Raw genomic sequence first — 21873 nt, 5'->3', positions numbered from 1 at the left:
TTGCTGCTCTTGCTTTTGGATTTTCCCACTTGTTTCTTTGCCACTGGGGGTTTAAGTAGGCTTAAAACATAGCAACTAAAAAATGTAGAATCCCCTAGGGTGCTGGAGTTTGGTGCTCTGTCAACTTGTTCTATTTATGCATTGGTGTCTTATGATTCCATATCTGCCTGCCTCAAGCTTTAATTATGAAGGTGCATCATATTTACAATGCTGCTGTTAGCCAGCTGTCCCCTATTTTTCCATCTCTGCAATGTCTTTGTCATCATCACGATTTTAAAATTATGATGTTGACCTTTAAGATGTCTTTCAAGTCTCATTACTACATGTTCCTTGTTGTTCTGCCCAGTCACCCAGCCATGATCTTGTGGTTCCTTCTCAGCAGGGTAAATCCCAAGTTGAATAAACTTTAGTGAATATGCCCCTATTCTCTGGAATATGATACAAAGGCCACTGCATCTCAGAGTCCTTGGCTTAGATTAGGTCCCAGTTTAGGACTCATGCATTCATTATATGCATGCCTTATTTTATGGTCTTTGATTATTATTTTTAACCAGTCACATGTCTCATTAGGTTCTCTATGTTGTCACCCTCCATGGTGGTTTGCTGTACATGATACAGTGCTCCTTGTACAATGAGGATGATATTCTGGTGTAGTAAATACAGAGATACACTCTTCCATTTTAATAGGAAAAGTAAACATAACAGCATAAGGCCCAACCCAGTTCGTCCCTTATGAGAAGAAGAGATGCCCAGGGTTAGGTCTTTAATATATATAGAACCTTCCTCAGAAGGATCCCAAAGAAATCTAAAGATATTGATCCATAAAATGGATTCAGTTCACCCACTACTGAAATGCAGCCACCTCTGGGGTGAAACACAGCATCTGTAGCACAGCAGAGACCACCACCACCCAGCAGGTCAGGACAGGAAGCGGATTTTTAGGACAGCTTTCCTACAGTGTATCTAGTTTCATTTTAGAGCTATCACATAAGGTTTGGACATAACTGGACATTGCAGCTTGAAGACACAGGTACAATGAAAAGCTCTTCAAATGTGAGCTTAAGCAGTTTTCTTAACAGTTGTGAGAGGGTCTCTTTGACCACTGGCATGGAGGGAGATTTCTGCGTATTAAAATCCCACCTGTGTGCCAAGGGAGAAAGTCCTCATACATCAGACATTCTAGCAAGCAACAAGGAGGGGAGATGATGGGTGAATATTGCTTGAGCAGCGATGTTGGAGTATTGTGTGGCCGTGTACACCTTTACGCATTTGTTTTATGTTTGTGTATTACTGAGAGGCTTATTCTCTCTTGTTACGTGCTTTAGCCTCTCCACTTTTGAGTATGACAGACCCACAGGATTGCTGGTACATTCTGTACTAGGAAAGGTCAGTGGCTCGCACCTTGGGAAGGAGAGGAGCTCTCCCTGCTGGCCAGAAGGGGTTCAGTAAGAGGCACTACAGAGTTTCTAGTTCAGGATAGCAGGAGAGGGGTGATTCTCTCTCTGTCTGTCACCCGTCATTACTTGCAATTGCACATGAAGAACGGAAATCAGTTGCCACTCTGACGTAGCGTGCAGGGGAAAGCGCAGAAAACTGGTGACTAATGCACAGGGAACAAAGCCTTTTGTCACGAACTGTAATCTCAGAGGTCGCCACTCCACAGTTCCGGAGATCAGTGAGTTGAATGAGCATATTGTTCTGTGATAGGGAACACGTGCCACATAAATCTCTTTGTTAAATTCCTCAGTACAACTCTTACATGTGGTGGGACGCAAGAGTGAGTCACTTTTTGACACCGGCTGAATTATTTCTCAGACTCTGAATAATTTCAGGAGTTATTTGTTTTAACTCCTTGGTGCCAGGCCAGTCAGGAGCAACTATGACCCTGCAGGTGGAGAACAAGTGTGTGAACACCAAAGCATATTGCATTGGCACCTTCTGGCAGGAAAGGCCAACTCTTGGCCTCAGCGGGTAGCTCCATTAGTGAGATGTTTAAAACCAGACATTAGCAATTATACAGGAGGGAGATGGGGTGTGTGTGTTTGTGACCTAAGGTGTAGAGGACAATCCTGAAGCAGCAGGGAGATGGCCCAAGTGGCCTGATATTGTAGATCTTTTCCATCTCCAATTTGTATGATTCTGAGTCTTGCATGTAGGATTTATAGGGGCAACTTTCTATCAAGCTACTCCACACAAAAAGGATAAGGTGACCTACAGATAGTATTATGGCTTTATATAGGTGTCCCCAATCATGGAAAGTTTGGACTACCCAAAGCCTAGGAACTGGACAGCCAGGATAGGCAATTACTGTGGTCTGATGGTGGTTTTAGGCATCGGTTAAGCAGGTTTGAGTGAAAAGATTCAGTGTCATCCTAACCGACTTAGTCCTTTGCAAATGAACAAAGACAGTTACATGTATTTTCCAGTTCCCCAGTATGTGCAGTGGATCTCCCAGAATGGGGAAGCATTAGCCTCCAAGGGACAACAGCTGAGATGGAGACAGGCTCTGCACTCACCCGGCCAGGGTAGCTCTGAAGGAACTTGATCTTTTCATATAGCTTGATATTATCAGCTCTCATGTTGTCCAGTTCACTTTGGAGAGCCTGCATTGTGTGCTGCATCATGCGGTTCTCCTGCAACGCACAGAACAAATGCTCCTAGCTGGGGGCCCAGGGTTTGCAGATTCTTTGGGAAGGGAAATGGTGACCTAACTTGTCCTGTGGCAGAAATAAAACCCCCTCCCAAGCACTGTGTAAGTTGCTGGGCTGAGGACAGCAGAGACAAAGAACAGATACAATCAGCAAAGGGTTTACCTCAAAGGAGGGTCCCTCCAACCACAGATCAAAATGAATGACTGTAAACAAAAATAGGGAGAGAGAACTACTCTAGCTTGGGGTTCAACACAGTCCTAATGGACTTCAACCCTAAGAAGTGCAATAACTGCCCAGAAATGCATGGCTGGGAGTGTCTTTTTACCATAATATTAATCCCTAGCTCTTATGTAGCACTTGTCATCAGTAGATCTCCAAGTGTTTTACAAAGGAGGTCAGTATCATTATCCCTGTTCTACAGATGGGGAAACTGGGGCAGAGAGGGGCTGTGACTTGCCCAAGGTCACCCAGCAGACCAGTGGCAGAGACAGGGATAGAACCCAGGTCCAGCATTCCAAAGTCAGGTCTTTGTAAGCAGCCTAACATACCGCTTCTAATTCTTGGTTCCTTGTACGGAAGCGTTCCCTCTGACTAGAGATGATGGACAGCAGGGAATCCATCTGCCCCTCAGGAAGTGGAGTGCTGGGAGATGATTGAGGATAACCTAGGAAGCAGAGCTAACCGTGAGAGACCATCCTCAGTCAGCAGACATTCAAGGAAGATAAATAACACATGGCACTTCTATGGCACCCTCCACCGGAGGGTTCAAAGGACTTCACTGATGGCTATTTAATGCAGCTGGATGGAAAAACTTAGATAAAACGTTTTTTTCTCTCAGAATTCGCCAATTCACTGAAATTGAAATGTTTTGCAGAGATTGTTCAATTTTTACAAAATTCCTTTGGAAACTGGCAGGGTTCCAATAAAAACCTGCCCAGTTTCCTATCAGCTGCCCTGCCCCAGTCCCCAGCAGCCTCGGCTCTCAGGCTCCTAGGAAGCCCCCCAGGCAGACCTGGAGCCGGGACTCCCAGTAGAGCTGGGTGGAGAATGGTAATTCCATTTCCCGGAGAACTTTGAATATTTTTTTTCCATTGCAAATTGGAATGAAACCAAATTTTGAACATTAAAAATCCTCTGGGAAAGGGAATTACTGTTCCCTGCCCAGCTCTAGTAATTAATCAAAACTTAACTCTCCCCAGGCGGTAGGTGTTATTATCCCTATTGTCTGGGGCCAACTAATCTCTACACACCTTAGGGGGAAATGTTCCCCAAGGCAACCCCATTGGCCCTGTTAGGAGAGAAGGCACTGTCACTTGCCCGCAGCACCTGCTCACAACGTGCTGGTTCCCAGCAATCCCTGGCTGGGCTGGTCACACTCCCTATCCAGTGAATCTTTCCCACTTTCTGGGCTGCACTGACTCCCCTCCTGGGGCAGGTTTTGCAGTAGTGGAGACACTGGCAAAGGTCTCTTCAGCCCCTTCTCTGTCCCTTTCCAAAGCCTGTGAAATGGTGCCAATCACTTTATTTTTTTCACCATAGCCTAACAAAGTGCCTCTGTTTCATCGCTCTTCAAAAATTCATTGGTTGCTTGCTGGGCTAAAACAATTGTTTATTTCCTACGCTGGGGACTGGGAACTGCATCATGAAGCTGCCTGGAACATGCCTGGCTGTGACTGGGGTCAGAACTCTCATGAGTACGTAACCCCACTGGATGGCTGTCCCCGCCACTGGCCTTGTGAATGCGGTCAGGCATCTCTAGGGGTTTACACAGGACAGCAGAAGATAAATATGTCCTAGAAGGCAGCGAAGTCTACACAGTGGAGCTATTCATAGCAGCAGGATGGGTGGCTTCAGGTTGTTTTTGCTTGGTGGAACCGTTGCCATGAAATTGTTTATCATTCTACTTAAAAACCTTTCTAAACAAAAAGGAAAGGAAATGGGTTCTTTTCCAGTGGAGCCAACAGTCATCATTTATTTGATTCATTTTCTCCCACAGCCCTTGCAGCGAACAGCAAATGTAAAGGAAACATTTAGCTCTCTGGCTCTGGAGGGGATTCGCTGTGGAATGATCAAATGTGGAAGTGCGGGGATTTTAGTTTCAGTCTGAATTCTATGGGTATGTGAAAGGAACAGTGGAGCAGCTACAGGGGGAAGCTGATCTGCTGTATTGTCTAGGGCTGTACTTTAGGGAGAAAATATCAGAAGCAGCAACAGTCAGCGACTCTGCACAGTGAAAACCAAGCAAGCAAGTATTCTTGGTTAAACCCCTTCCCAAGACTGTCAGCATTTGTTCTTCAACAAGACAAATCTGCTACAATAAATTAGTGACAGGGTGGGAATGAACCTCTGCATGCAGGTGAATCTCTTCTGCAGCAAAAGGATGGCAGAACTTGCTGAGGAACAATGGCTAACAAGGGTTGATTTTGAGAGATGATCTCCCAGAAGCTAACAGGAGATGGAGGTGCTCAACACTCCTGAAAACCAGGCCCAAGGAGAGTTTAATAAAATGTCCGTGCCTACTTCGGAATGAATGGCTGTTATGTTGCACACCATGGCCACCTTGAGCGTCAGGATAGAATGGATTCTTCAGCTCTGAAAGCACAGGTCCTGACCATTAAGGTAACGGAGAATCCCCACCAGCTGTCCGCAGTACAGTGCCTCAGCAAACCTCAGCACACCCTTCAACTGGATCTCCCATAACACAGCTGCTTCCCTTGCATGGTTAACTTACTACTTACAAATGCGACCCAGTTAGGTACTCAGCAAGTTCAGTGTCTGGTGTATGGACTCCACAGATAGTATGTAAAGCCCCAGTGTCTGTGCTGAACTCCCTGGAACACACAGCTACCAAACAGCAAAGCACAACCTGGACTCAGTCCAGGCTCTTACCATAAAAGAGGGCTGTAGCTTCCTTAATGGGGTCTGGAATCGTCTCTAGACTGTGAGCAGCAGCACCCTGGGTGGAGAAATCAGATGTGAATAGGAACTCTTAGTGTAGGTGAGTAGCACAGGTCTGAAGGTGAGGAAGCCCCACACCCAATCAGAGCAATAGTTCATCAAACGCATTCTCCTGTCCCACTTGTGGCCCATACCAGGTTCTTTGGTGGTGGTTTTAAGATTATGCTTTCCCATATTCTGGGAACGAGGGCTACACATTATGAAATTCGTGGGCTGAACTGTGGAAATGACAATGGTCAAAGTTCTGATATCCTGCCTCAGGGACATTTTCATTGCATTGACTCCGGTTGGCTGTACCCAGTGCTTCAGTCCAGCCAGCAGCATGAAGTTTCAACCCACCTAAAAGGCCTGAATATAAATGTGCAAAGAAGCAGAATGCAGGCAGACTCTGAAACAACAGACGCCAGAAGCATCTGAGAGAGCTCAGGGAGAACTGGAGTCTGGGGTGAGGAAAACATCAGAATGGAAATCAGGAGAGCAAACATGGCTCTAACGTGTCAAGCCCAATAAGGGTAGGCCGAACAAGGAAAAAGGCACCTCTGTCCAAATCTGAGTTCAGTTGGGCTTCCACTGTATTGAGTGGAATACAGTTGAGTTGTATTCTAGAGTTGGGCGTAAGGAGGCAGAGATGAATTCTGGGGCCTAGGGAAACTAGAGCAGGAAATATTTTTATAGATCAGTTAACTCAGCAGAGAGAATGAAGAACTGAGAGCCTAGCTTGGAGTAGCACAGAGGATTTTAAGGATGATGGGAGTGGGATGATGGAGAAGATTTTGAGGGATGTACGGTATCTGGAATAGTAGAAGGAGAAGGGCTGGAAGGCAGAGAAGTGGGGGAGAGGAAAAGGAACTGAAGCAAATAAAGCTTTTGTAATCAACGGGTCAGCAACTGGAAGGAAACCTTTGGAATTACCTCAGCATCAGGGCGATGCATCGAAGACATGGACTGGATAGTGCTGAGGTCACGCTCCAGGTTGGTGATGAGCTCTTTCTGATCAGCAACAGTAGAAACGGCTTCAGTGAACTGGATCTGCAGCTCAGCACAGCGTGCTGAAAAACAAAGCCAGCGAAACTGGTTGGTCAGCGTGGAGGACCTCGACCTAACTCTCTTTTCATCCCACCCAGCTCCCCTTTGGACTGATGCATGCAGCATCTGCTGCTCTAGAAGAAATATGCAAATTCAGCTGCCTAACATGGTGTCAGGAGCCTCCTCAGGTAACCAGGTTTCATCCTGGGGCTGTACTCTACCACACCTGACACAGCTTTCGACCGAGTGCTGCAGATAGAATCATCTGTTCCTGTGAACTGACCATCCCTGTACATTCATTTCATTGATCTGATTTCAGATTATCTACTCCCATGTGTTGCCTGATTCTCTGTCATTGTTATTTCTGAAGGGTACAGAAAGTTCTGTAGCTTTCTGAATGGCCAGCACTCTCCTCCACCTCTCTCATTTCAAAAAACAGACCATGCTGTGGGGAAGAAGGAAGGTTTTACATCATGAGACCCAGAACCCTAAATGATGTACTAGCAACCCTGTTGCATTGTCCTGTTAGTCCCTTTGGATTCTACAGGCTTATGAGGGAGGAACCTACCCATACAGATCCTTCGGGTGCCGGTGCCGTGTAAACGATTGATAACAGTGCTGCCGAATAGCTTTCTGCAGAGGTTCCCAATGCATGCTACACACCCAGCCACAACCACATGCTTGGACAATGAACTGGGGCAACGCAGCCTTGTTTTGGTCTTGCACAGTGGCCATCTGAGTTCAGTTATGAATGGCAGGGGCTATAAAAGGCATTTAGCCTAAGAGCTGCACAACATCCCATTTGCAAGAGCCAGGGCTTGTGCATTATATCTGGGGCTCTGGAACTCAATACAGTGGAAGCTCAGCAAAATAATAACTTCCTGCATGTGCTCAGGACTGTCTGCTCTCAGGTGAGAATTTCTGTCAGTATTGCTCAAGTAGCTTATTCCACTGGCAAAACACATTAAGGGCTTAATTTAGGCTAAGTAGACAGACTCCTCCACTGTAATGCATGGAACCTGATCAGAACTTCCACACAGTTCCGGAGGAGGGTTTGGATGTGGCATTCTGGTTCAGACCCATCCCTATTATGTGTCTAAGATGAAAATGTTTTTGAGATTCCTGAGCAAAACGAACAAAATCACCCACATGCAGTTCTGAAAGTGAGGCTGTGAAAATGGCAGAGTGGGGCTTCGCGTTTTTGATCTCTCAGTGTTTCCAGATCAAATGCGCTCAGTTCACAAGTAACAACAAAACTTAGCCAGGGATTTGAGAGTCAGGCTAGGGTCTTTCTTACTGACTGTAACCAGTTAAAGCAGCTGCAGGTTAAATGGTTGCCCTGTGTCAAGCCTGGAAAACAACACTGTGTACAGGGGGTTTCCACACGTGTCACCGATTGGAACTTGCCAACCAATTCTGCTGATGTACACAAGCTCCCCATTTCTGTGCTGGGCTGGCTCTGCAGGGCTGCCAGGAATAAGCAGCAATAAAAGCTTATTTTTGTTCCTAAAGTTAGTTGACCAAGCAGATCTGACTGGTACACAAAGCCAGTAAGTAAGAGTCAATAGTAAGAATGTGCCAATTTTAGGATGTTTTCTGAATAAAATCACACCTTAAAACATGACAAGCATTTTTCTATGCAAGAAACAATCTCTAGATGACCAAAACTAGGAACTTAGAATGAAAGTCCCTGTTCATCACTAATGGCATAGCTATATACATCTCTACACACACAGAGAATATCATTAAATCAATGCGTCTTCAATTTACTAAGAAAGAATTAGGGCCTGCTGCACTACAAATGAATTTCTCTTTCGATACGATCATGTACCTACCACTTATGGACTCCATCTATGTCTCTTGGTATTAGGAAAATCCAGCTCTCTAGCTGTTTAAGCTTAGTAAAAAACAATATACTAGAGGTATAGAATCATAGAAGATTAGGGTTGGAAGAGACCTCAGGAGGTCACCTAGTCCAACCCCCTGCTCAAAGCAGGACCAATCCCCAACTAAATCATCCCAGCCAGGGCTTTGTCAAGCTGGGCCTTAAAATCTTCTAAGGAAGGAGATTCCACCACCTCCCTAGGGAACCCATTCCAGTGCTTCACCACCCTCCTAGTGAAATAGTCTGTAACGTGCCACAAGTACTCCTTTTTTTTCCCTAGTGAAACAGTGTTTCCTAATGTCCAACCTAGACCTCCCCCACTGTAACTTGAGACCATTACTCCTTGTTCTGTCATCTGCCACCACTGAGAACAGCCGAGCACCATCCTCTTTGGAATCCCCCTTCAGGTAGTTGAAGGCTGCTATCAAATCCCCCCTCACTCTTCTCTTCTGCAGACTAAACAAGCCCAGTTCCCTCAGCCTCCCCTCGTAAGTGGTGTGCCCCAGCCCCCTGATCATTTTCATTGCCCTCCGCTGGACTCCCTCCCATTTGTCCACATCCTTTCTGTGGGGAGGGGCCCAAAACTGGACACAATACTCCAGATGTGGCCTCACCAATGCCGAATAGAGGGGAATGATCACTTCCCTCGATCTGCTGGCAGTGCTCCTACTAATGCAGCCCAATATGCCATTGGCCTTCTTGGCAACAAGGGCACACTGCTGACTCATATCCAGCTTCTTGTCCAATGTAATCCCCAGGTCCTTTTCTACAGAACTGCTGCTTAGCCAGTCGGTCCCCAACCTGTAGCGGTGCATGAGATTCTTCCTTCCTAAGTGCAGGACTCTGCACTTGTCCTTGTTGAACCTCATCAGATTTCTTTTAGCCCAATCCTCCAATTTGTCCAGGTCACTCTGGACCCTATCCCTACCCTCCAGCATATCTACCTCTCTCCCCAGCTTAGTATCATCCGTGAACTTGCTAAGAGTGCAATCCATCCCATCATCCAGATCATTAATAAAGATGTTGAACAAAACCGGCCCCAGAACCGACCCCTGGGTCACTCTGCTCGATACCAGCTGCCAACTAGACATCGAGCTGTTCATCACTACCCATTGAGCCTGACAATCTAGCCAGCTTTCTATCTACCTTATAGTCCATTCATCCAATCCACATTTCTTTAACTTGCTGGCAAGAATACTGTAGGAGACCTTATCAAAAACTCTGCTAAGGTATATAGATTTGAATCCTGCAGTTTTCATACAGGCAAAACTTTCATTAGCCTCAGTGAAGGCTATAGGATCAAGCCCACAGGATATGAATTTTCAGCTGGGTGAAAGCTTAATTAACAGCTGGTAGAGTCCCTCACTGATGATGCACCTAATAATTAGTTGTGTTTTTTTTTAAAGAAGGAAAAAAGATGAGAAACTAACTATTAACGAACTAAAACTTAAATGTCACTAATTAATTCTAACTATCCTAATTATTTTTCCTAGGTTCTCATTGACACTGCTACAGTGCTCTGTCTCAGGCCAAGGATGGTTGAGAAGGAACTGAGAGTGTCGGATCTTGTGCACGTTAGATGAGGCACTAACGGTGCTGCGAGATGATCACTGTGCGCGTGTGACCCAGACAGACACTGCTACCGAAAATCTCTGATCAATGGCACTGGGACCCCCGCAGGAGGACACATCTCGAAGAATCTCAGCAACTGCACAGGGTGAGTAACCATCTCTTGCCTAAAATTCCAAACAGCTGGGAGGAAAAATGCTCATTTATCAAAAGTTGGATAGTAAGAGATGCTTAGATTCCAAGTGAAGAAGCTGTGCTTGGAAAGCCAGGGCAGACTCTTAGAGGTCCTTAAGCACCTCTTTGCAGTCATCCAGGTGTCATTTTGAGTCATGCAAAGCGTTTACAGCAAAAGCCCAAATCGCATGCAAACCTCTGCTGGTTTGGAGCTTCACTACAAACCTGAAACGAAGTCTTGAAAGGTTGGCTGTGGTTTGGGACCCTTTAGCTTGAGTCTGGGCTGATGTAGATTCCCCATTGAAACCATGCAGGGTATGTGCTTTTGACATAAAACCAGGTGAAATCTGCTGGGTTTGACTGTGTCTTACAGTGAGATTTTGAGCTTGTTAGAATCTGCAATTTATGAAAGTTCAGACTTGCTAGTGCCACACTATTCCCACAAAGCCCAGTGATCCAGAATGGCAGAATTCCCTGCACTCCTACTGCTTACCAATCATCATGGCCTGGATTTTTTTTTAAAAACCTGCAATTCAAAGATAATTTATCAGCATAAACAAAGATGACAAAAGATTAGAGCACAAGACTGGGAATTAGGAGACCTAGCTCCTAGCCTAAGCTCTGAAACTAACTCACTTCCTGGGCTTGGAGGTCCCTTTCCTTTTCTGCATGATTGTATTCCTCATCTGTGAAATGCCAACAGTGCTTTCCCTACCCCCCAGAGGTATTGTGAGGAGGAATGGCATGTGAATCAGAGAGATCATTTCACACAAGCTGCTGTATTAGTGCCAACTATTATTATTGACCGTCTCAAACGCTACTTACACAGCAGGTGGCTGCAGAAGATCGGAGCATATTTACAGGGACAAATAGATATGTATGGCAGGCACAATCCAGTTATTTCTTTTTGCTGCATCTATGTTCGAAATCCATGACACAACACTCCAGCGTTTTAGGGCAGGGGCTGAGAACTTTTATATATAAAGATACAGTATAAATGATCAGCAAACAGCAGTATCTGTACAGTTGTAATAGAACTACAGCCCCCTAGAGGGTGCTGTTTCTTAAGAAATGTGAGAGGGTTACTCTCTACTCTTCAGAGTGCTTGCACTTGGGAGAGCCCTGGAATTCACTACTGTATATTCAAAGGAATATTTCCAGATACAAAATATTTGGAAACAACAAAACCTCTTCCCTATAAAAAATATTAGGGCCCAATTCTGCAGTATGCTCAGCACCATTTAATGTCCACTGGCCCCAATCCTGTACCCACAGATGTCAGTGGCAAAGCAGCCATTAACCCCAACAGAAGCAGGACTGGCCCCATTGATATGAGTGCAGGTAGAAGCGCTCTGCACCTTGCAAGATTGGCCTGTAGAGAATGGCAAGTCCAGGGAAAGGGAAATGTTTCCTTTAATCTTAATCCTGTGCATGGGGAAATGTAGCACTCATAAAGCAATCCATTATAGCACTGACTAGAGAGGGTGGTAGAGGGAGGAGGAGCACAGAGAGCTGGAAGTTTGCTAGAGGTTTCACTGGGTACTGTGTGCTTGTAGCCTCTTGGGGAAAGTGTCAGAAAGGGACTACAAAGTTTTGCTAAGCCTGTCATGGAAGAGAGATGGCCATGGAGGGCTCAGAGACAGGGGCCCTCAAATGGGGATGGGTCGGACAATCAGCTAAATGTCTAGGTGCCAGTTGAACCTTGGATTTGCCAACTGTTAATTCAGACTCAAGAACTAAATTAGTTTAATACATTTGAGGAATCTTTACTTGGACACATTCAGCGGCAGTATAAAAGCATCAAAGTAAGAGGGATGAGAAATGAATCAACATTATTTTGCACTTGTACAGCATCTTTTATCTGGGGATCTCAAAGTGTGTTACCGTGTGGGTCAGTATCATTATCGTCATTTTATGGATGGGGAAACTGAGGCACAACAGTGCCCAGTGAAACACAGTGAATCAGCAGCAGAACTGGAAACAGAAGCCAGATCTCCTAACTCCCACTTTCCAGCTCGGACCACAAGACAACATTGCCTGCCCAGCTAGAAGAAATTCAAAACATCCTTTTGTTCATTTTCCAGTGGCTTAGGGGACCCTGTCAGTACAAGTACATGCCTCAAAGTTTACATGCAAAGGAAACATTAATTTTGCATTTTATTTTTTGGGCCAGTGGGATTTTTTGATGTACAAAAGAGCCCCGAAAAGATATTTTTTCCCCTCTGCTTGTTTCCAAATCTTGGAAACATCAAGAATATTGAACTTTTGACTTCCATGTTTTTAGGCAGACCAGAGGACTCGAATGGAAGCTCTCTCAATCCTTATCGGAACTTTCCTTCTAAATATTCTTCAGATGCTTGAGTTAAATTGTTAGTTTTTTTAATAAGGAAAGTACCCACCCCCGCCCTCAACTGGCTGAATTTTAAATGGAGTGAAAAAGGGTTCTCTCAGTTGTTCAGGTTTCACTCCTTGGTACTGGCCATGTCATAATTCTACTGATTCTCCAGTCATCCACAGAGTGTCTTCCAGGAAAACAGTAGACACAGCTTGAGTTTCTAACGTAAAAGACAACGAAAATTAGAACAATCCACACTTCCTCTTAATAGGCCTCTTTTCAGGCTTCGAATATCATCACTAAAAATAAAAAAAAGAGGCACAACCCCCTTTTTGTGTCTATGCAGGTCATCTTTAACTTCACACAGTACATAGAATAACCTGTGTTAGTGGGTTAGAATGCCTATGTCTTAAGCTTTCAGCTAGAACAAAAGAATACCCATGTTTTATTTTCGGTATGTTGCCACATTTAACAGAACTCACTGTAACCCTTCAGGCTCTCATATGCATTGAACCAGTTTAAGATAAGTGAGCTTTCATTGACTGTTCAACTTCAAGTGAACATACTGCAAGAGATAATGGCACAAATAAGCTCAAGTCCTGGGAAAACTAGAATTCTCAACTGTACTGTTCATTCTCAAGTTTGGTGGCCTCTAGCATACTTGACAGGTACAACTCAGTCTGAATTACTAGGGCTCTCAGTACTTCCAGCACTTTGTCAAGGGTGGTGATGAACTGAAACAACTGGACAATCTTATGCACTCAACCAGCAACCTGAACAAAATATCAACACCTCCTGAAACCTGTCATTCTCTATGTTAGGGCTGTCTGGAGCAAGAATGGTCTTTACCTGTCGACTCAGCCTAACAAGGATGAAATATTATGTAGCTGGAAATAGAATATTACTGAAAAATCTTGTACTTTCCTGGGAGGATCTGAAGAGGCAAAAGATAGAGATTTGAAGCTGTTATTGTTTATGAGAAGCTAGCTTGAGACGGAGGCATATTATCAGATTCTAGATTGACTGGGTACCTTTGTTTTCCATATCCACCAGCTTTGCACTCCATTTGCCCATTACAATGGCTGTTAGGAAAAATTCTAGCTCAAAGCCTTCAATTTTCTTCTGACTTGTTGATTGTGCCATACTTACTTTAAAAAAAGATATGCAAATTTACACAATGGCTTTGAAATAAAAACTAACAAGAGGCTGGCTGAAATGAATTCTGCAGATTTCGAAGGTCCTGAGCTTTGGTGTGTATGAAATCCTAGTAAGAATTTTGCTGGTTGTGCCCATCTCTAAAGGTAACATTTGAACCTCTGTCTAAATCTAGTAATTTCAACAAAACAGTTTTGAATGCATCGTTGCATGATTTTACTAGAAGAGCTAGAAATCACATTAAAGTTCTCAAAGACAGACATCTTGCATAATTGCAACAGAATGATCTTGCCACATGCTTCTTTTCTCATTTGATTTAAGCTATTCTGCTGTGTAAATGATATGAAAACTGAGGAGCAACAAGGAGCCCTACCTAAACTGTTCACAATACTGGCAGCATTCATGAGATAAGCCGTAACTGGCAGTGGGTACCATTGCCAAGACAAATCCTGTTTGCTTATCTTTTCTAATTCCACCAGCACTGTATTGGAATTCTGCGCCAGCAGGGAGGTGGGAAGGTAATTTAATTTGTCTGACTTTCTGTCGTGGGTGGCACTGGGATTCCTCTAACTAGTATGCCAGGGGCTGGGGATTGACATTTGTACAATGCTGGAATTCTGATCCACCGCAGTAAAGACAAAACCGTCTTTAACATCCTTTGTTGCCTGAGAAGGCTGACAGGAATATGAGCCTGGCAAAGAATATCCTTTTGGTTTAGAGAAAAGACAACTCATCTCAGGCATATGGGCACTCAGCATTGTGTATCCTGAAACTGGGGTTTCTATACAAGCTGACATAAGCACAGCAAGATTCCCAGACTGCTGAGTGATGCATGCCCATGTGTGAGATGAGAATTGAGCCCTAAATCCTTGCAAGATAACTAGTTTAAGGTGATCTCAATTGTAGTTGAGATATATTGCCACTATTGATTCTAACTGGGCTATAAACGCTGTCCTCCATGTACGTCTTTTGTTCTATTAAACCTGAATCTTGTCACCTGGATTTTAGCAAAACCACCACTGTCACGGGAATAAGAGCTAAATTGGGGCTTCCATCTGGTAAATGAATTCTTCTATTGGGTAATTGCCTATGGGGTGATGTTTACAAGAGTCCCTGGAGGTCAGGAAGCAATTTAAATGACACACTTCAGTCAGATGAGAACTGGCATGCATGTGAAATGTCAATCCATTTCCCTAGTGTGCAATCCCCTCTGACTTGAAAAGAGCTAGCTGGGGGATGCTGAGGCTGGGTGAGCATGTTTCAGGTGGTGGAGGAGATGGCCCAGTTGGAGAACTGGGTCATAGAAATTAGTGATGGAAAACGCCTCTTAAATAATCAGACAGCTTGCATGAGGATAAAAGGTCAGAAGCCATTATGGTTAGGAGCTTAGTGAAAACACAAAAGGCTGAGGGAAAAGTTTTCATGAAATGCACACAACTGAAAACTGGAATCCAGCATCTGAAAAAGGAAATAACTAAGGGGCAAGTGGCCATGTGCAAATATGCCTCCCAGAAACTGAGGGCACAAAGAATCTTCCTGATTTAGGAAAGGAAAGGTGTCAAATCATAACAAACGAAAGCCTCTGTCCCCTTGATTTCTTTGGTATGAGATCTTAGAACCATTTTGAGTTACTCAAATTATGGACTGATCCAACTCCCATTGACAACAATGGGAGTTGGAGCAAGTCTCTTGTAAGGACTGGATCATTTAGGAAGAAGACTTTTATGACAGGGATTATTGAAAAGGATCATTTAATGAGCAGAAGGGCTGACCTGGCAGACTGGAGTGAATAAAGGCATCTCCTGACCAGAGAGTACTGAAAAGGAAAATGCTAGCGCTGAGTGCTCTTCAGTGAGTAATCCAAACTACTGTCTGATGGACAGCATCATAGGTGAAGGCATCTGCAGGCCTTCTGGGTCTTAAAAGGATTTTGCTGTCCACTTGAAAAGATTAGGGCTGACCACACTAACATCCAAAGGAAGAGAACACAGATTGTACGAAAAGGTTGACTGTAATAGGTTTAGACCAATCATGAATGTTCTGGCTAAGTTTGATAGCAACTTGCGCTGAATTATTTGCCCACCCTTTTCATTTGTGAGAGTATCGTCAATTTTAGAATTGAACAGTTTTTCTCCTTAAACTGAAGGTTAAAATTCTTGTCTTTAATATCAAGAAAAAAAAAATACTGACAGCCTGAGCCTCCGATGGCACTTCAACCATGGTAGTTAAGAATCCAGCAGATGTACACACACATCAGAAGCATGTTCATAATAAAGAAACCCTGACAGTTCTCAGAGTGATAAGAACTTCAAGACATGGAAATAATCCTAGTGACTGGACTCTCTTGGCAAATCATGTGCAGCATCTGTTTCCACAGATGGAGGAAACTGAGATGCCACAGCAATTTAGTTTGAGATTATATGGCCTGACAAATGAGAGGGAAGCTTTATGATTCCACTAGTTGATAGCTTGTTTTCTAAATATCCTGGACACCCTGGATTTAGATAACTCTGCAGAAAACAAGAACAGCAGTGATTTGCCAGGCTAGAAGAGACTTTTTTTTTTAAAAAAACAACCACCCTATCTTTATCCTCTTAGAAGTGGACAGACAGAATGGAAGTGCACTGAAACACAGATGGCTTGGAGGTTCTAAGATTATTTTATTGACTGGAAGGAAGATGCTTTTACAGAGATTACGACTTGCAATGGCCCTATTTGATAGGTCAATACTATCCCAACTTGAAGGATGGGGAAACTGAGACATGGAGTCTGTGATTTACCCAAGGTCAAAGCTAGTCTGTGACAGCCAGGGCTGGAACCCAGGCACTGAAGCAGCAAGTCAGGACACCTTCTGGTACCTCAACATTCTTAGCTTATTGATCATCTTTTCTTTTTTCTCTCCCCCTAGTTAGGACTGATTTGTTGTGAATAGTTATTTAGAAGCAGTTAAGGTGATATGTATATTTGTCTGCATAGGAAAGTACATTCTAATCTCTTTTGGAATATCTGTTCCAGGAGCTGCCTTTGCAGCCCAATGAGATTAATCTCCTGCTGCGATGTTAGAGCCCAGAAAGAAAATCACGTTTACATATTGCTCTTTTTGTGGAGGCAAGATATTGATGTCTGACCTCCCTAACCAACACCTCAGATGCTTTGGTGAAGGGCACTTGCCCAGTAGATGTTCCCCCTGTCTGAAATTCACTGCTGGGGTCCACAAGTATTAGGAGTCATAGCTCTAATCCTTGTTGATGGGAGAGCTTCCAAACTGGCATATCAGTTAGAGCTAGTTTCAGGCTCTTTGTTGAGTTTGGGTACATCAATGCATTTTGAGAGGGTCTGGAGAGTTCTCTGTCAGCATTCAGCAATGGAAGAAAGAAAGGGAGAGATGGCACCCTCATCCCCTAGTGCCCTGCTTCTCTTCTAATAGATACAGAGATCATGGTTGAACCTACATCTGAGAGGTAACTATTTGGTGCAGGAAATTCAGTGTTTGGGTCAGTAGTCTTGGAGACATGATTGGAGTGCTGATAATGCTGTAGTCTCCTTTTTCTGCCTTGCATCAGATCCACACTAAAATTGGAACGACACAGAGAAGATTAGCATGGTCCCTGCGCAAGGATGACACGCAAATTCGTGAAGCATTCCATATTAAAAAAAAAACAAATCTCCAGTGAGATCAGTCTTTTCTGCCTATCAAAGTACCAGTTAGTACCTGCCTCACTGAAGTTTAAATTATGCCATTAGTAAAGGACATTCCTGTTGACGAGGTTGTAGAGGTCAGAATCCAAAACAACTTGTATTTTCTCATAGAAGATGATATAACAGAAGCATCATCATCACTCCTGCCAAAATAGTCTCATCAGGAGTGTAGAGATATTTGACTTTGAAAAAATAATCAATTATTTGAGGAGGGGCCAAATATTGTCACTCTGCTTTCCATAAAGTTGATGAGATGAAGGCTGGTGTCTTCCATAAAATACTGAACGATGCCTCACAGGCCTTCATTAACAAAGACAGCCACTCTGCACGGATGACTGTTCCAGGTGTCAGACAAACTGACCTTTGTCTTGAGCAGTGAAAAGTTCAAACTACTTCAAGTTCTTCTTCTTTAATAGTGTCTGAAGGAGGCATGGCCAGTCAGATCTCAGATCACCACCCTAGGCGACAAATATGCCCAGAAGATAGAGCTAGGCTGGAAGTCAGATTAGTCAGTCACTTTACAGATGAGTAGCAATCAAGCTGTGTTTATTTATTACATCTGTACCTGGCACAAGACCATTCCTAGAGCATCTCACCTTCTTCAGTTTAGAAAGGGGGCAAAAAAAGACAGCAGCTGAGGGTCAGAAAGTTGTGAAAAGCATTCTCTAAAAGCTCCCTGTAACGCTCAGGCACATCTGCCCAATCTGTAGCTCAGCTGTAACCATTAGAAAAGTCTCCTGGCTGAAGTGCACTGGTCTCTCTGCAGACCTTCAGAATATAGCATAAATCTTTCCAAAGGGTTCTGGTTCAGTGCACAGGTGCACCCCAAAAGAGAAAACTGATTATGGCAACACTCAAAGAACTCTGGAATCAGCTGGCATTTGACACACGTCATGCCTTTCCCACTGGAATCCATAAAAATTGTGTGTTGGGGGAGGGAGGAAAAAGGAGAAAGGAGCCCAGAGACAGCCAATGGTAACATCTGCTGACACATTTATGCACCAAGAAAAGACCTCTCATCTTCAAACCATGGACGTCTGATTCTTCTGCCCCAGATGAGTAAGCAAATTCATTCAAGTCTAAATGAGTAAAAGGACCAATCTGGAAGGAATAAATTATTGCCACTTTTTCCTTTTATTTCAGAGAGCCACTAGAAGGGGATGAATTTTCTTAATCACTTGGATCAGAAAAGACAGAGGTCCATGACTATTTTAAGATGGAATGGCTTTCCTATGTACATTACTATGTCTCTAGAACTTAAAAGTGGGAGAATGGGCCAGGTACAGTATTGTCTTACAGTCTCAGAATAAGAGAATACCCTATTCAGGACAATTATCAGGTCTATGCACAAAAGCAAAGAAATACAGAGAGCTCATAGATGCTCTTCCCTTTCTTCCTGCAAAGTGTGCCTCTCACACCAAGATCAGGTCAGAAAGGTGGAATATGACAATGTTAGGTTTCAGAGTAGCAGCTGTGTTAGTCTATATCCGCAAAAAGAAAAGGAGTACTTGTGGCACCTTAGAGACTAACAAATTTATTTGAGCAAAAGCTTTCGTGAGCTACAGCTCACTTCATCAAAAAGCTTTTGCTCAAATAAATTTGTTAGCCTCTAAGGTGCCACAAGAACTCCTTTTCTTTTTATGACAATGTTGATGTCCCTGTCACTGCTCACTGCAACAAGAGGCTGCTTTGTGGCATCTGAGACCAAATACCCCATTGTCTTTTGCCTGAAAAGTTCAAGATACATTTTAGCTTCTGCCCTTCCTGTCCAACTTGCAATGAACCATTAGTTATTTTTTCACGTTTACTATACTGGAAATGAAAGTTAAAAGGTCACTTGCACTGTTCATACAAACAATGCAAACTGGGGACAAGAGAAAAAAGAATCATGGCTGGTGATCTGATCTGATCTTCAGTAGCATCTGCCTGTCTGACTAGCTGGAAAAGATTATCACAACCATCTAGAATAGCAGGATTATCAGAAGGAAATAACTTTTTATCTTGGCTAAACAACACACTCATTACAATAAATTAACGTCCTTTATACAGTCTCTCTTACAGCCAGTTTCTTGTCAATGCACTTGGAAATATCTCCAAGGTAGTCACTGCAAAATTAGAGCCGACTAATCAAGTAAGCTACCAAAATTCACTATGACAGTAGCTTACATTATACATATTCAGTGCACAGCACTCTAAAGCTTATGTAATGGAAAGGAACTAACAAGACAAGGACCAAATTTACACAATTAGCACAGCTCCATTGACTTAAATAGAACTATGCTTATTTATGCTGAAAAACTGGCCTAATGTATGCTGAGTTCAAAAGATTTAAAAACAAAAACACACATTGGTATACATTGGCATCGAAGTACTGCAGTACTGACCACACGTACAGTACAGGATTGAGATTTCATAAACATCTGAGAGGGGCTCACATCTGCAAGACTCAGTGGCTGTCATTTAAAAGTCAACCTTTACTTACAGATTCCACAGTTACTGGTTGTTTCCTTTTCCAGCTATCAGGGGAAATGCTGATATCCGAGACACCATGCAGTAAAGAATCCTGACTTTTTTTTTTAAAAATGACACCTGCTGTAACTATGGAATTTGGAACCCTAAAAAGGATGGGTGATTTAGGGGTCCCCCCCCCAAAACCAGGAACTTAGTGTTAATCAATGGAATTCACTCTGTAAGGCAGGAAATTCTCTCATGAAGGAGGATTTTTAAAGGATCATACATGGGTAACTAATAAGTTCAAGTAAACCATCATAATTTCCTCGTAGCATCTCTTCCAGCTTGTAGCAATAAAGAAATAACTGTTTAATACAGTAAAATAATGTTCTAATGTAAACAGTTTGTTCATCACCTTTATTACAACAAAAAGAAATAATAGAGAATGAAGAAAATGTTAGATACTAGAAACAAACTTTCTCCTGATAAAAACAGTAAAGGCTTGTCTGCTTGACACTATAATTTCCATTGTAAAATCTCAGGGCATCATCAAAGCATCTGACACTAGAAGAAGCCATTTAAAATGAAAACAACAATGGCATATAGGAATGCTGTAGTAGCAAGCACTAAGGGCCTGTTGGCATTAACACTCCACGCCTCTCTTTTTGGGGACAGGTGTCTCGGCTTTCCCATAACACTTCAGATTAAGATCTGGGATGCACATAGGATGCATATTTCTTTCTTGTAACTCCATGAAATAGCAGGTTGCACACCTCTCAGCTTTCTGAGACTTGCTCCTAACTAATGCAGAACCCCACCGTTTTAGGTGATTTTCTTCAACTGCAAAGAGTTCAGGAGGACTTGGGCCAAAGAGCATAATTTGATTTTACAGCAGGAAAATGTTTCCATGCTACACTGAAAAAGAAACCCCAATTCCTCAGTGTAGGTTCAGATGCAATTGTCTGTTTTTGAAAATGGTACACTTCTCTTGCATAATTACATGTACATTTCCAGTATATTTGGTGTTAACATAACCCAGTACGCCTGAAAGCATGCACAGTTATAAATATATACAGAAGATGAACTAGCAGAGTGAGACTGCTTTTAAAGCGTAGGTACTTTAACATTAAAATGATTGAGGTAACATTACACGAGACAATCCTATTATACTCCTAGAAATCAACCGTTTGATCAGTCATTACATATTATTAAAATTTCTATTTAAAACTATAATTTTTACATCTTACTAAACAAACTGTCACAGACATGTCATAGGTAAAGAAATGCAGTTACAGAATAATGAAAGTTAAATAAAATGTATTGAACATTATTAATACTGTATTTTGATAAATGTCCTCTCCTGAGATAATAAATATAAGCAAAGCCAGAGACGGCAAAGATACAGAATGAACAAGCTTTTCATTTTGAACTTTAATAGTTATTTTGCTAATGTAACTTAGCGGACTATAAACCTATAGGATGAATTTCTGGAACAGTCTGAAGGGATGGAAAAAGCTGGTTAATATCTATACAACTTCATACCACCAAATATTGCTCAACAATGTGGGACAGTACAGTGCAAAATCTACAGTTTTAGCTCTTTAAAATTCCTCCTCTCATGCAGTGTGAACTCCATTGAATAATCAATAGTTCCTGAAAAAAGAGATATATACTCTCTTATTGCAGGACTGGAAAAATGTTAAAGAGACAGGCCTATACACGGATACTGAGGAGGAGACATTATATGGTTAGGTCCCAGTCCTGCAATAATTTCAGTGACCTCAAAGTCACAATTTAAAGAATACATCACAACAGGACTGGTAAAAGAGTATGAAACAAACATGCATTACAACTGAATCTGAAGACATTTCAAGCTACAGATTTCTACTGTTTTTTCAAAAAGAATTTCATTGTTGAATCTAAATAACTACTTTAATACCAAATTTTCAATTCTAAACTTGCAGGAAGCA

The 21873-nt window shown here is 42.9% G+C and overlaps 1 protein-coding gene and 1 non-coding gene across 2 annotated transcripts in view; one reads left to right on the top strand and one right to left on the bottom strand.

Annotated features, from left to right (window-relative positions):
* Window positions 1–21873, bottom strand: part of CUX1 (cut like homeobox 1) — a 398353-nt gene that overhangs the window by 24635 nt on the left and 351845 nt on the right. The window contains exons 15-18 of the mRNA XM_077836870.1: window positions 6522–6658; window positions 5541–5607; window positions 3200–3315; window positions 2517–2633 (exon numbers count right to left, since the gene is read on the bottom strand). Of these exons, the coding sequence (XP_077692996.1) occupies window positions 2517–2633; window positions 3200–3315; window positions 5541–5607; window positions 6522–6658 (437 nt within the window). The remainder of the gene's footprint in view (window positions 1–2516; window positions 2634–3199; window positions 3316–5540; window positions 5608–6521; window positions 6659–21873) is intronic.
* Window positions 17301–17406, top strand: LOC144276731 (U6 spliceosomal RNA). The gene has a single exon (XR_013348310.1). It is a non-coding gene; the product is annotated as a U6 spliceosomal RNA (small nuclear RNA).

This window comes from Eretmochelys imbricata, chromosome 17, assembly GCF_965152235.1.
Source record: "Eretmochelys imbricata isolate rEreImb1 chromosome 17, rEreImb1.hap1, whole genome shotgun sequence".
In the NCBI taxonomy this organism is placed as follows: Eukaryota; Metazoa; Chordata; order Testudines; family Cheloniidae; genus Eretmochelys; species Eretmochelys imbricata.
Note: the sequence above shows the minus strand (reverse complement) of the source record. Positions and strands in the feature narration are given on the sequence as shown.